Raw genomic sequence first — 17822 nt, 5'->3', positions numbered from 1 at the left:
CCTGCGGCGGGGTGCGCTCCCACTGCTCGGTCCCAGCGCCTGCCAACCTAGCAGTTCGAAAGCACCTCCGGGTGCAAGTAGATAAATATGGACCGCTTACCAGCGGGAAGGTAAACGGCGTTTCCGTGTGCGGCTCTGGCTCGCCAGAGCAGCGATGTCACGCTGGCCACGTGACCCGGAAGTGTCTCCGGACAGCGCTGGCCCCTGGACTCTTAAGTGAGATGGGCGCACAACCCCAGAGTCTGTCAAGACTGGCCCGTACGGGCAGGGGTACCTTTACCTTTACCTATCTAACTTGCGCTTTGTTGTTGTTTAGTTGTTTAGTCGTGTCCGACACTTCGTGACCCCCTGGACCAGAGCACACCAGGCACTCCTGTCTTCCACTGCCTCCCACAGTTTGATCAGATTCATGTTTGTAGCTTTGAGAACACTGTCCAGCCATCTCGTCCTCTGTCTTCCCCTTCTTCTTGTGCCCTCCATCTTTCCCAACATCAGGGTCTTTTCCAGGGAGTCTTCTCTTCTCATGAGGTGGCCAAAGTATTGGAGCCTCAGCTTCAGGATCTGTCCTTCCAGTGAGCACTCAGGGCTGATTTCCTTAAGAATGGATATGTTTGATCTTCTTGCAGTCCAGGGGACTCTCAAGAGTCTCCACCAGCACCAGCGCTAGAAAGTACTATAACTTAGCAGAGTTTTGCATTCCCCTTTTAAACTCCCAGTCACCACTCTAGCTGCCACATTCTGGATTAATTGCAGTTTCTGGGTCACCTTCAAAGGTAGCCCCACCGAGAGCTCATTGCAGTAGCCCAAGCGGGAGATAACCAGAGCATGCACCAGAGCCTGCGTACCAGGTGGAGCTGGTAGACAGCTGCCCTGAACACAGAATTAACCTGCACCTCCATGGACAGCTGTGAGTTCAAAATGACTCCCAGGCTACGCACCTGGTCCTTCAGGGGCACAGTTACCCCTTTCAGGACCAGGGAGTCCTCCACATCATCCCACCCCCTGTCCCCCAAGAACAGTTCTTCTGTCTTGTTGGGATTAAACCTCAATCTGTTAGCCGCCATCCATCCTCTAACCACCTCCAGACACTCACACAGGACCTTCACTGCCCTCACTGGTTCTGATTTAAAAGAGAGGTAGAGCTGGGTATCATCCACATATTGATGAACACCCAGCCCAAATCCCCTGTTGATTTCTCAGTGGCTTCATGTAGATGTTGAAAAGCATACGGGAGAGGACAGAACCCTGAGGCACCCCACAAGTGAGACCCCAGGGTCTGAACACTCATCCCCCACCACCACTTTCTGAACACGGCCCAGGAGGAAGGAGCAGAACCACTGTATGACAGTGTCCCCAGCTCCCAGCCCCACTAGACGGTCCAGAAGGATGTTATGGTCGATGGTATCAATAGCCGCTGAGAGATCCAGCAGAACTAGAAAACAGCTCTCACTTTGTCCCTAGACCTCCGGAGACTCCTTTTGCTTTTAGAAGTGCTATTAAATGTTGCTTCCAGTGTACAAAATTTTATTCATTCAGCATAGGCATTTCTTGCCCTGCATCGCTATCAAAAGCTGTACTGGCCATCTCAAAATTCAAAAATATACAAAATCTCAAAAAATCTCAAAATACAAAACAGATCTTCACTGCCTTAGGTCACTGTGAACTCTGAGGGACTGGGGGGAGGGTGCTTAATCCCCACTACACTGTTGAACAAAGGACCATGTGCTTACCAGGAAGTATGCTCAGAAAAATACTTTTCAGCTTAGGATCTCAATCCTTTGCAATCCTTCAAAACTACGCAACGCTGGAGCCAATAACCCTTTGTGGGAATGTTCAGAGAGGCAGGAGAGGATATATTGTTTAATATACTTCCTAGCAAGTTCTATAACTTAGCAGAGTTTTGCATTCCCCTTTTAAACACACTGTGGTTAGCTTGTTGCAAGCTTGTTTAAGCTTCTCAATATAAGATTCCTGGTAATTTCCCTTATATCCCTCTTAAAAAGAATAGAATCATAGAGTTGGAAGAGACCACAAGGGCCATCGGGTCTAACCCCCTGCCAAGCAGGAAACACCATCAGAGCACTCCTGACATATGGTTGTCAAGCCTCTGATTAAAGACCTACAAAGAAGGAGACTCCACCACACTCCTTGGCAGCAAATTCCACTGTCGAACAGCTCTTACTGTCGGGAAGTTCTTCCTAATGTTTAGGTGGAATCTTCTTTCTTGTAGTTTGGATCCATTGCTCCGTGTCCGCTTCTCTGGAGCAGCAGAAAACAACCTTTCTCCCTCCTCTATGTGACATCCTTTTATATATTTGAACATGGCTATCATATCACCCCTTAACCTCCTCTTCTCCAGGCTAAACATGCCCAGTTCCCTTAGCCGTTCCTCATAAGGCATCGTTTCCCGACCTTTGACCATTTTGGTTGCCCTCCTCTGGACACGTTCCAGTTTGTCAGTGTCCTTCTTGAACTGTGGTGCCCAGAACTGGACACAGTACTCCAGGTGAGGTAAGACCAGAGCAGAATACAGTGGCACTATTACTTCCCTTGATCTAGATGCTATACTCCTATTGATGCAGCCCAGACACAACACACAATAGACACAACACAATCTTGTGTAAAGTATATAAAAGAAGTTTACTCACACATTCAGTTCACAGATGGATCCCTGAAGGCAGACTAACAATGCTTTTGGATGGCATGCATATCTGTGGTATGACAAGGTTAAGATTCACAAGAATTTCAAGAACCATATTGTAAGGAAAGCAGTGTTTAATGTCTGGACAAAATATAAAGACTTATTAGAAAATAAGACCCCGAGGTGGTTATCACCTATGGAAGCTAAAGCAGTGAAAAGACCCAATATGGAGGTCAAATGGCCAAAGTATTGGGAAATATTAGAAAGAGATGGAGACAATTGGAGATTGCAGAGTTTGGAGAAACTAAAAGATAAAGTGCGAGATTGGCTACATTATGCTCAGATTAAAGAGGCTTTTAAATTGGATAAAAAGTTAGGATTCCAGGTGGAAAAATCGAAATTGGAAACAGAACTGCTAGAACCTAAGACTAAATTACTTTCAAGAATGTATAACTTGCTGCTGAGGTGGAATACACAGGATGAAACGGTCAAATCAGCCATGATAAAGTGGGCACAGGACATTGGGTATAATATCATGTTTGCTGACTGGGAAAAGCTATGGACCACCGGTATGAAGTTTACGGCATGTAATGCCTTGAAAGAAAATATTATGAAGATGATATATAGGTGGTACATGACCCCAGTCAAGCTAGCAAAAATATATCACCTGTCAGATAATAAGTGTTGGAAATGTAAGGAAACTGAAGGAACGTTCTTTCACCTCTAGTGGACTTGCCCTAAGGTTAAGGCCTTCTGGGAAATGATATATAATGAGCTGAAAAAGGTATTTAAGTATACCTTTCCCAAGAAACCAGAGGCCTTCCTTTTGGGCATTGTTGGCCAGAGGGTGTTAAAGAATGATCGAACATTATTTATGTATGCAACAACAGCAGCAAGGATACTCATCGCTAAGTATTGGAAAACTCAAGATTTGCCCACGCTGGAAGAATGGCAGATGCAACTGATGGACTACATGGAGCTTGCAGAAATGACCGGCAGAATCCGAGACCTGGGAGAGGAAGCCGTGGAAGAGGACTGGAAGAAATTCAAGGACTATCTACAAAAACATTGTAAACTATATGAGTGCTAAGAAGGATGAGAGATTTGAAAATAACAGGGCCCATAAAGTTAGTTGATAAGATTATGAGAATGAGTGAATTTTTACGAGAAAAATAAATTTTGAATAAACATTGTGTTAAAATTAGGTGTTTAAGACCTAGATAAAAATATTCAAAGTTAGGGACAAAACATTGGAAATGTGTATAATAAGAATTGAAACAAGGTGACAAGTTGCTGGCTAAAGTTTTATAAATTTGGAATGCAAGAGCGGGAGATGTGAGGAAGTCCAAAAGATGAAGAAAAGATGGGTATTACAAGATGTTAAATTTTATGTTTGTTCTTTTTTCTGTCTATTATCTGTTTATTCTGTCTTTTCTCTACTGTATCAACAAAATTCTTAATAAAAAATTTTAAAAAATAAAAATAAAAGAAGTTTACTCACACATTCAGTTCACAGATGGATCCCTGAAGGCAGACTTAGTTACAAAGTATATACACATGGATCTACCTCATATGAGGGGTTGATCCCAGTGGCTGCAGACTGGCAGTCACTGCAGCTCACATGGCAAAAGCAAGATGGAGAAAGAGAGAGGGGGTGCTGCTTGCCCTGTGCTTTTGTTACCTGAACAGGTAAGGTCACGCCCACCTCTAGTCACATGCTAAAGGAAGTTTGTCCCAGTCAGGAGGAAACAGGATGTTTTCGACTGACTGGACCAAACATTCCCTTGCATGTCCACTCTAGACTAACTAGGAATGTTGTACTTGACTGCTATCTATGTAAAGGTAAAGGTAAAGGTACCCCTGCCCGTACGGGCCAGTCTTGACAGACTCTGGGGTTGTGCGCCCATCTCACTTAAGAGGCCAGGGGCCAGCGCTGTCCGGAGACACTTCCGGGTCACGTGGCCAGCGTGACATCGCTGCTCTGGCCAGAGCCAGAGCCAGAGCCGCACACGGAAACGCCGTTTACCTTCCCGCTGGTAAGCGGTCCCTATTTATCTACTTGCACCCGGAGGTGCTTTCGAACTGCTAGGTTGGCAGGCGCTGGGACCGAGCAGCGGGAGCGCACCCCGCCGCAGGGATTCGAACTGCCGACCTTTCGATCGGCAAGCCCTAGGCGCTGAGGCTTTAACCCACAGCGCCACCTGCGTCCCTCGACGCTATCTATGTATCACAGTCTAAACCACTGAGTCTCTTGGGCTTGCTGACCAGCGGTTCAAATCCCCACGATGGGGTGAGCTCCCATTGCTCTGCCCCAGCTCCTGCCAACCTAGGAGTTCAAAAGCATGCAAGTATGAGTAGATAAATCAGTACCGCTGCGGTGGGAAGCTAAATGGCATTTTAGTGCACTGGTTTCCATCACGGTGTCCCGTTGTCCCAGAAACGGTTTAGTCATGCTGGCAACATGACCCAGGAAGTTGTCTGTGGACAAACGGCAGCTCCCTGGGCCTGAAAGCAAAATGAGCCTCACAAACCCATAGTCACCTTTGACTGGACTTAACAGTCCAGGGGTCCTTTACCTTTTTTACCTTAATAAAAGATCAGATTAGCAACTGCTTTGCTCCAGCATTACTCTGCTTGGTCTCTGTTAGTTTCTCCAACCTTTGGGAGACATGGTTTCCTAGACGGGCTCCTCGTGCATCCCTTAAGGAGGAGCTGTTTTACGATCTTTTTCACCATCATGCCTGACCACTAGTCTTGCTAGCTAGGGGTGATGGCAGCTAAAGTCCAAAAACAGCCGGAGACCCAAGTTTGGGAAACCCTGTTCACCTTGAAGGAGAAAGGAGGGCTCACTTGCATCAGAACGTCAGATGAGCCCTGCAGGATCAGGCCCAAGGATCAGGCCCAAGGGGCCCCAGTGGAGGGACTGCTGCTTCCCCACACATGAAGGAGCTGTAGGGTGAAGGTGCCGTAGGAGCGATAGGGGGGCAGGCGGTATGTGGGGGGGGAGTGGAGGAACCAGCGAGAAGGAGTTTCTGGAGCGTCTACAGCCCCCTCCCCACCTGCTCCCTGAAGGATCCCTCTCCCCTTCTCATTTCAAGGATTGGGGCATCTCAGCCCCCTGGGGTCGCTTTGCTTGGGGGGCGGGGAGCTATTTTGTTGCTGAGGGCAGGAGTCACAATCCTGTCACATTCTGCTGTGTCTGGCTTTTAGGTAGGGGGGTGAGGCCCAGGTGGGAAAGAGTTGAGAAGGAAAATATCCCAGGGTGCGGATTTCCTCCGCTGCCCAGCTCCTCAGGGTGCCACTCCCCGGGGGTCCCTCCGGTCAGCAGAAGAAGGAGAATCCAGCCAAGTTAAAGATGAAAACAGCAGTCACTTGACCTCATCTTTATTTGTTGCAACGAGGTTCAAACACACCAAGAGTAGGAACCCTGATCATATGGTTGCATGAATTTTTAAAGACCTCTCCCCATTTCCCACAATACATTTTTCCACAGCATCTTTGATGCATCACAGATTTGTCCCAAAGTAGGAGTCTTTGGCATTCAGAAACATGGACCCGTCACCCACCCCTGTCAACAGCCCCAGTTTCCCACACATTTTTAACTACCCTCTTCCCCTAAGAACCGTAATAGTATTTACAGATCCCCCCCCCCCAGCTGCAAGTCTTCCCTGGGCTTCTCCTTTGAAAATATCAGGATCCTCCTTTGATGCATCACAGATTTGTCACAAAGTAGGAGTCTTTGGCATTCAGAAACATGGACCCGTCACCCACCCCTGTCAACAACCCCAGTTTCCCACACCTTTTAACTACCCTCTTCCCCTAAGAACCATAATAGTATTTACCCATCTCCCTAGCTGTAAGTCTTCCCTGGGCTTCTCCTTTGGAAGTATCAGGATCCTCCTCCTCCTCCTCCTCCTCCTCCTCCTCCAATCCGGCTTCTGTTCCGGGAATGGAGGGGTGGGGGTGAGCCCCCCTCCCAACTTGCCTGCTTCTCCCGGAAGTGGAGCTTCTGCGCCGGATTGCTGCTCTGCGCCGTAGCTCTAGGGGCGCGCGCTTTCGGAAAGGGGAGGAGGGGCGGCAGGGAAGGACACCCCCCCCCCTGGATATTGGAGGAAAGGAAAGGAGACTCTGGAGCGAGGACAAAGAGGTAAAGGGGTCGCGGGGGGGGGGAGAAGTACCCAGAGACCCCCGCCAGCTCCCCAAAGCGCCTTTTGCGGGTCCCCTGTCCCATAGGCATGGGCTGGATCCCTGCACGAGTGCTGCAAAGGGGGCGGGGGCGGACATGGGACCCCCACCTAGGGGGTCCCTCGAGGACCCCTTGCCCCGTTTCCCCCACGCAGGGATCCCCCTCCCCTCCCGGCACATCCTTCTCCCACCCCGCCCCCACAACCCCAAATCCCCTCCCCAATATGTTGCTCCTCCTCCTCGCCATCTGCCTTCTGTTCCGGGAATAGGGGGGGGGGGAGAATGAGCCCCCCTCCCAACCTGCCTGCTTCTCCCGCAAGTGGAGCTTCTGCGCCGGATTGCTGCTCTGCGCCGTAGCTCTAGGGGCGCGCGCTTTCGGAAAGGGGAGGAGGGGCGGGAGGGGAGGACACCCCCCCCCCCGTGGATATTGCAGGAAAGGAAAGGAGACTCTGGAGCGAGGACAAAGAGGTAAAGGGGTCGCGGAGGGGAGGAGAGGGGAGGGGAGAGAAGGACCCAGAGAGGGACTCCGCGCCAGCTCCCCAAAGCGCCTTCCGTGGGCCCCCCCGCCAGGGCCTGGATCCCTGCACGCGTGCTGCGAAGGGGGCTTTCCTCGGCAGGGGTGGACATGGGGCGCCCACCCACGGGGTCCCACGAGGACTCCCCGGCCCCGTTTCCCCCGCGCAGGCATCCCTGGGGCCCAGTGCGCTCCGCGCGGAGAGAGGCAGACCATGAAAGGGTTAACGGGCGCGAGAGACGCCTAGATAGAGACCCCCCTGTCCCTGCCCATCTCGTCTTGGGGGGCCCCTCCGGATGGAGAGATGGGTCGCGCATGGCGAGGGGTGAGCCGCGCCAAGGGGGCATCTGGGTGCAGGGGAGACTCCGGGAGAGAGGGAGGGGGCCAAGGGTGGGGGGAGCCGGGGGGAGGAGGGAGGGGAGCATCCCTGGGGCAAGGAAGCGCAGCATTGGTGGTGGTGGGGGGAGACCAGTCTTTGGGGAGACGTCTCCATCGTGAGGCCACGAGGAATCTCCGGAGGAGCCGGCTCGGCTTCTCCCTCCCACCCAAGAATCGACCCCCCCCTTCAAGGAAACCAGGGAGGGATCCCTGGAAAGTGGGGGGTCCTGTCCCCATCACCCCTTCCTTCCTGCAAGCTCCATCCTCTTCCCACCCCGTAAGCCCCTGCCCTGTCCAGACACAGTGATTCTGCTAAGTCCAACCTTGGGTCCTCCTGGAGAGGAGAGGAAAGAGGGGAGGGGAGAGGCCTTCTCAGAAGCGGCTCTTGGTTTCCGCAATCCCACCCAGGAAGCAGCCAGAAGAAACCTTTTCCTTTCTCTCAGGCTTCCATCTTTATTGTCTTTTCCACTGCCTGTTTCATTGAGGATGAGGATAATGTACACCTGTCATCAGAAACAGGGGTGCAGAGTCCATGGAATGGCTCTCAGGGCTGATACAGAAGTTGCACCTCAAAAGCATTTCTGTTCCTCTTATTCTTTTTAGGTAGTGTCAGAGTGACTGACAAGCTGAGTTACAATCCATCAGCATCCTATGACAGCGACTGCATGAATCTTCCCAGTCAAAGGACCCATTTTCATGATAGACAGTGCCTGGGGCTGGAGGCTCTACACACTGGGTGTTCCTGTGCAGGCCAAAGACTGCCAGTATTAGCACAGGTGAGGTGTGTGCCCCCCCTCAATTGACAGACTGTGTGTGAATGAGAGTTTGTGGGTGGGATTCTAGTTTACGACAACCTTTTTTTAAAATCATTTTTTCAACACAAACAGCAACCACAAAAAACACATACAACAACAACCACAATAACACTAATAACGCACTTTAACAATTCAGATTTGAGTACTGATTTACGTATAACTACACCTTTTTAACAATATTTCCCCACCTCTCCTCCCCTTTCTGCCTTATCTCTTAAGTAATCCTTCCAGATTTCTTCATATTTATCCCTTCTTATGGACGCGGGTGGCACTGTGGGTTAAACCACAGAGCCTAGGACTGGCATTTCTTCTATGGAAACATTTCTGGGGTCCCCCCAGCCTGGCTCCACTCTGCCAGGGCAGCTGCGTTTTGTTTTGCCGCAGGTGAGCCTGCCCCGTGCTATGGGGGCTCTTAAAGGAACTTGGGGGGGGGGGGAGCGGAGGGCCTGCAGCTTCCTCGCACTTGCCAAAGACTGACAGTATTAGCACAGGTGAGCTGTGCAACCTTCCCAAATTTACAGACTGTATGTGAATGAGAGTTTGTGGGTGGGATTATAGTTTACACTGGGAGCCAGTGTGGTGTAGTGGTTAAGAGCGGTGGACTTGTAATCTGGGGAACCGGGTTCGCATCTCCACTCCTCCACATGCAGCTGCTGGGTGACCTTGGGCCAGTCACACTTCTCTGAAGTCTCTCAGCCCCACTCACCTCACAGAGTGTTTGTTGTGGGGGAGGAAGGGAAAGGAGAATGTTAGCCGCTTTGAGATTCCTTCGGGTAGTGATAAAGCAGGATATCAAATCCAAACTACTACTACTACTACTACTACTCTTCTTCTTCTTCTTCTTCTTCTTCTTCTTCTTCTTCTTCTTCTTCTTCTTTATGGCAACCCTGTGATTTTCTCCACCCATAACATTTCGTGACCTGATATTGCAGTACAAAATAACTACAAAAAATACAAGATAATAAGAATGATTGCAGTATTGATACCCCGCCCATCTGGTTGGGTTTTCCCAGCCACTCTGGGCAGTTTAAAGTACATAAAAAAGACAGTAAAACATCAAACATTAAAAACATCCCAATGCAGCTGTCTTCTAAATGTCAGAGAGGGTTTTTCTCAGAAGGGTACTCCTACTACCATCTCCCACTACCCTTCACTATATGAATAAGTGTGCATGCACAGAAAAGCTTATACCTAGAACAAACTTAGTTGGTCCCTAAAGTGCTACTGGACTATTTTTTTACTTTTTTACTTCAGTTGTGTCAGACCAACACGGGTACCAACCATTAAGTACAGTTATCTCCTTGCCTTGAATATCCTGCTTTTCAGTGCCAGATTAGGATAGTCCTCTGTCATAAGGCAAGCACAGGATCAGGCAGCACATCATCATTATAAAGAACGATTGGGGTGGGGGTTTCCGCCTGGGATTCCCATTTGCCAGCTGCTTTCCTTCTGCTTCTCCTGCTCTCTCCATGCAATGTGAGGCATGTAGACAGAGGTCCATCTCCAAGAACAGGAGCTCCCCTGAGCACCCATTCAGCTGACCCCAAGCACCAAGCCTTGTCACTAGTTCTCTGACTGACCCAGACCATAGTCCCTGGAAGAGATGAAGGCCTGAGCCTTCCAAAATGGTCCATATGGACCTCCTGAGGTCAGTGGGACTGTGCAGGTGATTCATGAAGATCTAGAGGTGGAAACGGTGGCAACCACTTGATTTGAAAGGCAGTCCCACAAGAAAACAGTATTCCAAGATTATGCTGTGTTATTAAAGCTGATTGAGGATTATGAAAGGTTGCTGATGCATTACTACCATTTGACATCATACCATTTTCATTTCCTAAAAACTGGGAACATGGGGAGACATGGGAGAATGTAGGAGATGTTGAAACAGGAGAAGGTGCTAATGGCGATTGATGTGCCCTTTTTTTCTGTGTTCTCTTTCTTGAAACCCAAACAGGATTTCCTTTCTGCCCACTCTGAAAAAGGTGATGGAGAAGACAGAATTGCAAGGGACAGGGCACCTTTCGTTTTATTAGGAATAGCCATTAAAATGTGTAAAATGTGGAATATGCTTCACTGAATGAGCACACATAGTTCACGTCAATGAACAGAAAAAGGAAAGAACCCATTTAAAGGTATGGAGTGCGGAAAGAGCTTCTCTTTCAATGCAAATCTTAGAACACACCAGCGGATTCACACAGAGAGAAAACATTTTACGTGCAGGGAGTGTGGGAAGAACTTCAGTAAGAGTGGAAACCTTAAATTGCACAAACGGACTCACACAGGGGGAAAACGATATGAATGTTTGGAGTGTGGAAAGAACTTTAATAACAGTGGAAGCCTTAGAAGACATGAACGGACTCACACAGGGGAGAAACCATTTAAATGCAAGGAGTGTGGAAACGTCTTCAGTCTCAGTGGACACCTGAGAAGACATGAACGGACTCACACAGGGGAGAAACCATTTAAATGCATGGAGTGTGAAAAGAGCTTTTGTGATAGTGGAAGCCTTAGAAGACATCACAAGACTCACACAGGGGAGAAACCATTTACATGTACAGAGTGTGGAAAGGGCTTCAGTTGCAGTGGAAATCTTAGAAGACATCAATGGACTCACACAGAGGAAAAACCATTTAAATGTATGGCGTGTGGAAAGCTCTTTAGTGATACTGAAAGCCTTAGACAACATCAATGGACTCATACAGAGGAAAAACCATTTAAATGCATGGACTGTGGAAAGAGTTTTAGTAATAGTGTAAGACTTAGAAGACATCAGTGGACTCACAAAGAGGAGAAACCATTTAAATGTACAGAGTGTGAAAAGAGCTTTAGTGATAGTGGAAGCCTTAGAAGACATCAATGGACTCACACTGTGGAGAAACCATATAAATGTATGGAGTGTGAAAAGACCTTTAGTGAAAATGGAAGCCTTAGACAACATCAACGGACTCACACAGGCGAGAAACCATTTAAATGCATGGAGTGTGGAAAGAGCTTCGGTCAGAGTGGAGACCTTAACAATCATCAACGGACTCACACAGGGGAGAAACCATATAAATGTATGGAGTGTGGAATGAGCTTCAGTCAGAGTGGATACCTCAATAGACATCAACGGACTCACACAGGGGAGAAACCATTTAAATGCATGGAGTGTGAAAAGAGCTTCAGTCAAACTGCACACCTTAGAACACATCAACGGACTCACACAGGGGAGAAACCATATAAATGTTTGGAGTGTGGAATGAGCTTCAGTCGGAGTGGACAACTCAATATACATCACCAGACTCACACAGGGGAGAAACCATATAAATGTTTGGAGTGTGGAATGAGCTTCAGTCAGAGTGGACAACTCAATATACATCACCAGACTCACACAGGAGAGAAACCATTTAAATGTACAGAGTGTGAAAAGAGCTTTAGTGATGGAGGATGCCTTAGGAAACATCAATGGACTCACACAGGGGAGAAACCATTTCAATGTATGGAGTGTGAAAAGAGTTTTGGTAATCGTAGATACCTTAGAGAACATCAACGGACTCACACAGGGGAGAAACCATATAAATGCGTGGAGTGTGGAAAAAGCTTCAGGCAGAGTGCACACCTTAGAAGACATCAACAGACTCATACTGGGGTGAAACCTTTTAAATGTCTGGAGTGTGGAAAGAGCTTCCGTTGTAATACAAGCCTTAGATCACATCAACGGACTCACACAGGGGAGAAACCATTTACTTGTATGGAGTGTGGAAAGTACTTCAGCTATAGTGGAAACCTGAGAAAACATCAGCAGTCTCACATTGGTAAGAAACTATTTAAATGTATGGAATGAGGAAGGAGATTTGGTGATAATGGAAAGCTTAGAACACATCAACGGACACACACAGGGGAGAAACCATTTCAGCGTATGGAGTGCAGAAAGGTCTTCAGCCAAAATGACATGGACAAGAATTGACCAAATTTGGATATCTAGAGAACTGGCTCCCAAGATACGGAAAGTGGAAATCTGCCCTAAAACATGCTCCGACCATAATGCTGTGAGATTGGAGATGAAACTAACACCAATTGGTTCCTTCAGATGGAGCAGATGGAGGATGAATGACACCTTGTTCAGAGATCCAGAGATTACCAAGAAGGCCCAAAAAATCTTGAGAGACTACTTTGAGATAAATATGAAAACTAATGTTGAAAAAAGAGTAATCTGGGACGCAAGCAAAGCGGTCATGAGAGGGTTTTTGATTCAACAGAACGCAATAAAGAAGAGAACCCAAAATGAGAAAAAAGATAAAATTTTGGATAAAATAAAAGAAGGTGAGAAGAAACTAAGAGCGAAACCAAAGTCACAAGAGATTCTGAGAGAAATTAAATTATATCAAGCACAATATATGAAAATGACAAATCAAGAAATAGAATGGAAAATCAAACAGATGAGACAAAAGACGTTTGAATCGGCAAATAAATGTGGGAAACTATTAGCTTGGCAGATGAAAAAGAGACAAAAACTCAACACTATAACAAATTTGGAAGTGGAAGGAAAGAATATACATAACCCACTGGAGATTAGAAACTGCTTCCAGAGATATTTTAAACAATTATATACACAAGGGCCACAGAAAGAGACTGACATAGACCAATTCTTAAGAACAAATGGATTACAAAAAATATCTCAAGAAAACAAGATAATGTTGAATTATAAAATAACAAAACAGGAGGTGGAAGGTGCGATCTAGAATATGCAGCTGGGCAAGTCTCCAGGACCTGATGGTTTAATCTCCAAATACTATAGATCTCTGAAAGATTGGCTAATTCGACCACTGAAGGAGGTATGCAATAAAATTTTGGAAGGGAAAAAGGCACCAGAGTCGTGGAAGGAAGCTTACATCACACTTATACCGAAAACTGAGTCTGAAAAAACACAACTTAAGAACTACCGCCCCATATCCCTGCTTAATGTGGATTATAAAATTTTTGCAGACATATTGGCTAAAAGATTGAAAAAAGTTTTAGTCGGCGAGATTCATAAAGATCAAGCCGGCTTTCTCCCAGGCAGACATTTGTCAGATAATACGAGGAATATAATTAACATTTTGGAGAAGCTACAGGTGAATATTAATACTAAAGCAGTTCTGATATTCGTAGATGCGGAGAAAGCATTTGATAATATTTCTTGGAGTTTTATGAAGAAAAATCTTCAAGGGATGGGGGTGGGTAAAGGATTTGAAAATGGTATAGGTGCGATATATTCAGAACAAAAGGCTAAACTGATAGTTAATAATGTGGTGACTGAAGAATTTAAGATAGAAAAAGGGACACGACAAGGCTGCCCAATTTCCCCATTCCTTTTTATTTCGGTCCTGGAGGTTTTGTTAAATATGATTAGAAGGGACCACTTGATTAAAGTCGGAGCTAAACAGTATAAATTGAAAGCTTTTGCAGATGATCTAGTATTAACATTACAGGAGCCAGAATCTAGTACCAAAAGAATATTGGAACTGATTCAGGATTTTGGTCAAGTGGCAGGATTTAAACTGAACAAATCAAAAACCAAGGTTTTAGAGAAAAATCTAACACGGTTAGAGAAGGAGAGGTTTCAGATGGAGACAGGTTTAACATTGGTTAAAAAAGTGAAATACCTGGGGGTAAACATGACTGCTAAGAATTTAAATCTATTTAAAGATAATTATGAGAAATGCTGGTTAGAGGTGAAGAAGGACCTTGAAATATGGTCAAATTTGAAGCTTTCCTTGCTTGGCCGAATTGCTGTTATAAAAATGAATGTATTGCCAAGAATGCTGTTTTTGTTTCAATCACTTCACTGCAAATTTTGGACAAAATGGACTGTTTCAAGAAGTGGCAGAGAGATATTTCTAGATTTGTCTGGCAGGGCAAGAAGTCCAGAATAAAATTCAAGATACTAACTGATGCAAAGGATAGAGGGGGGTTTGCCCTGCCAGACCTTAAACTCTACTATGAATCAGCAGCATTTTGCTGGCTGAAAGAATGGCTGCTTCTTGAGAACACAGACATTTTGGATTTAGAAGGTTTTGATAACGTTTTTGGATGGCATGCATATTTGTGGTATGACAAGGTTAAAGCACATAAGGCATTTAAAAATCATATTGTCAGAAGAGCATTGTTTAATGTCTGGCCAAGATATAAAGACTTACTTGAAAATAAAACCCCAAGGTGGCTATCACCTATGGAAGCGAAGGCTCTGAAAAAACCCAATATGGAGGCAAATTGGCCAAAATATTGGGAGATTCTGGAACAGGAGGGTGATAAACTGAAATTGCAGAGTTTTGAGAAGCTTAAAGATAAAGTGCGAGATTGGCTTCATTATTTTCAAATAAGGGAGGCTTACAATCTGGATAAAAAAAATTGGCTTCCAGGTGGAAAAATCAAAATTGGAAACTACTAGAACCCAAAACTAAGATATTATCAAGAATGTATAACTTGCTGCTGAAATGGAATACTCAGGATGAAACGGTAAAATCTGCTATGATTAAATGGGCACAAGACGTTGGACATAACATTATGTTTGCTGACTGGGAACAGTTGTGGACCACAGGTATGAAATTTACAGCATGCAATGCTCTAAGAGAGAATATTATGAAAATGATATACAGGTGGTACATGACACCAGTCAAGCTTGCAAAAATCTATCATTTGCCCGATAATAAATGCTGGAAATGTAAGGAGACTGAAGGTACATTCTTTCACCTTTGGTGGACGTGCCCAAGGATTAAGGCTTTCTGGGAAATGATCTATAATGAAATGAAAAAGGTATTTAAATATACCTTCCTGAAGAAACCAGAGGCCTTTCTCCTGGGCATGGTCAGCCAATTGGTGCCAAAGAAGGACAGAACTTTCTTTATGTATGCAACAACAGCAGCAAGAATACTCATCGCGAAGTATTGGAAGACACAAGATCTACCAACCCGGGAAGAATGCCAGATGAAGGTGATGGACTATATGGAATTGGCGGAAATGACTGGCAGAATCCGAGACCAGGGAGAAGAGTTGGGGGAAGAAGATTGGAAGAAATTTAAATACTATTTACAGAAACACTGTAAAATTATGGAATGTTAATGATGCTGGAATGAAATGAAGTGGTTTTAGCAATAAGGCAAAATAGGAATATGTAAAATTGGATTGATACTAGATGAAAACTCGAAGTTATAATATGTGAAGATAAAGAACTAAGAGTAAACAAAGAGGGTATGGATTTGCTGAACTAACTATTAACTGGAATACAAAAAAGGGAGGTGTGAGGAAGTCATGAAAATAAATGAGTGGTAAGATAATAGAAAGAGGGATTTATTTTTAACTGTTTTTATTCTTTTTTCTTTTCTGGTTTTTGTATTATTTGTTTTTTTTTTAACATATAAATTTTTATTAATTAACATCAATAAAACAAAACAAAATACATTAATTTCACATCGTTTTTCACAACTTATTTCTCTTTTGGACTTCCCTCAGCTGTTTCGTAAATCATCCATGGTTATAATTTTAATTACACATTTCTCAAATTTATATTGACATTATTTATCTCTTTTTTCCTATTCCCTTTAGACAATACTTCTTACTTTTTTACAGTGCTTCTTTAAATCCCTTAAGCGTCATCTGTCCCTCACTTAAACATTCCAGATATTCCACAAATTTCCCCCAGTCCTCGATGAACTTTTGGTCTCTTAAATATCTAATCTTCCCTGTCAATTTATCTAGCTCTGCGTAATCTAACAATTTCATTCTCCACTCTTCCACGGTCGGTATTTCTTCTTGTTTCCATTTCTGGGCCAGTAACACTCTTGCGGCTGTAATTGCATATTGAAAAAATTTACAGTCTTTCCTTTTTATCTCATTTCCTACTATCCTAACAGAAAGACTTCTGGTTTCTTTGTAAATGTATATTTTAGAATCTTCTTCAATTCATTGTATATCTTTTCCCAGAAGTCTTTCACTTTCTTACATTCCCACCACATGTGATAAAAAGTACCTTCTTTATCTTTACATTTCCAACACTTATTGCATGTCTTATACATTTTTGCTAATTTTGCCGGTGTCATATACCATTTTCATCACATTCTCTTTTAACGTCATACAAGCAGTAAATTTTAAACCCTCCTTCCATAATTTTTCCCAGTCCTCAAATTGTATATTATGACCCACATCTCTGGCCCAACGAATCATTACCGATTTAACTTCTTCATCTTTCAAATTCCATTCTAACAACAGTTTATACATTTTGGATAGATTTTTACCATCATTATCTATAATTTCGCTTTGAAATTTAGAATCCTTGTCCGCAAAACCTCGTTCTTTACCATCTTTCTTAAACATCTCATTTGTTTGGAATTAGTGCAACCAGTCATATACATGTTCTTTAACCTGCTCATACGATTTTATTTTCCATTTTTCTCCTTCTTTAAATAGTAATTGACCATATGTTATCCACTTACTTCTCATATTAGTTTTCTTTACGCTCATAACTTCTAGAGGTGATAGCCAACGTGGCGTTCTAGGTTCTAATAGGTTTTTATACCTATCCCATACCTCAATTAAAGGACCTCGGAAGATGTGGTTCTCAAAACCTTTATGGACTCTCTTTTTCTCGTGCCATAGGTACGCATGCCATCCAAATCTATTATCAAACCCCTCTAAATCCAGCAATTCATTATTTTCTAATTTAATCCACTCTTTCAACCAGCAAAGACATGATGCCTCGTAATACAATTTCAAATCTGGCAGGGCAAAGCCTCCTCTTTCTTTTATATCTGTTAGCAACTTAAATTGAATTCTTGGCTTTTTGGCTTCTTGTATTTTCTTTTTACTATCTTTGTAACTTTTTTCTTGTTGAAAAGCTAATAAATATTATTCTAAAAAAAATAAAAAAATAAATAAACTCCAGAGTCTTGGAGCCTCAGCTTCACGATCTGTCCTTCCAGTGCGCACTCAGGGCTGATTTCCTTCAGAATGGACAGGTTTGATCTTCTTGCAGTCCATGGGACTCTCAAGAGTCTCCTCCAGCACTAGAATTCAAAAGCATCAATTCTTCGGCGATCAGCCTTCTTTATGGTCCAGCTCTCACTTCCATACATCACTACTGGGAAAACCATAGCTTCAACTATACGGACCTTTGTCAGCAAGGTGATGTCTCTGCTTTTTAAGATGCTGTCTAGGTTCGTCATTGCTTTTCTCTCAAGTAGCAGGCGTCTTTTCATTTCATGACCATCTGCAGTGATCATGAAGCCCAAGAAAGTAAAATCTCTCACTGCCTCCATTTCTTCCCCTTTTATTT

The 17822-nt window shown here is 44.7% G+C and overlaps 1 protein-coding gene across 1 annotated transcript in view; it reads left to right on the top strand.

Annotated features, from left to right (window-relative positions):
- LOC307225034 (uncharacterized protein) overlaps positions 1–14930 on the top strand; it is a 68222-nt gene extending 53292 nt beyond the window's left edge. Inside the window, exon 2 of the mRNA XM_079992685.1 lies at positions 10488–14930. Within this exon, the coding sequence (XP_079848811.1) occupies positions 10668–12356 (1689 nt within the window). The 5' untranslated portion in view covers positions 10488–10667 and the 3' untranslated portion in view covers positions 12357–14930. The remainder of the gene's footprint in view (positions 1–10487) is intronic.
- The last annotated feature ends 2892 nt before the right edge of the window (positions 14931–17822 follow it).

The sequence above is a fragment of the Podarcis cretensis genome (assembly GCF_951804945.1).
Source record: "Podarcis cretensis genome assembly, chromosome: 10".
In the NCBI taxonomy this organism is placed as follows: Eukaryota; Metazoa; Chordata; class Lepidosauria; order Squamata; family Lacertidae; genus Podarcis; species Podarcis cretensis.
Note: the sequence above shows the minus strand (reverse complement) of the source record. Positions and strands in the feature narration are given on the sequence as shown.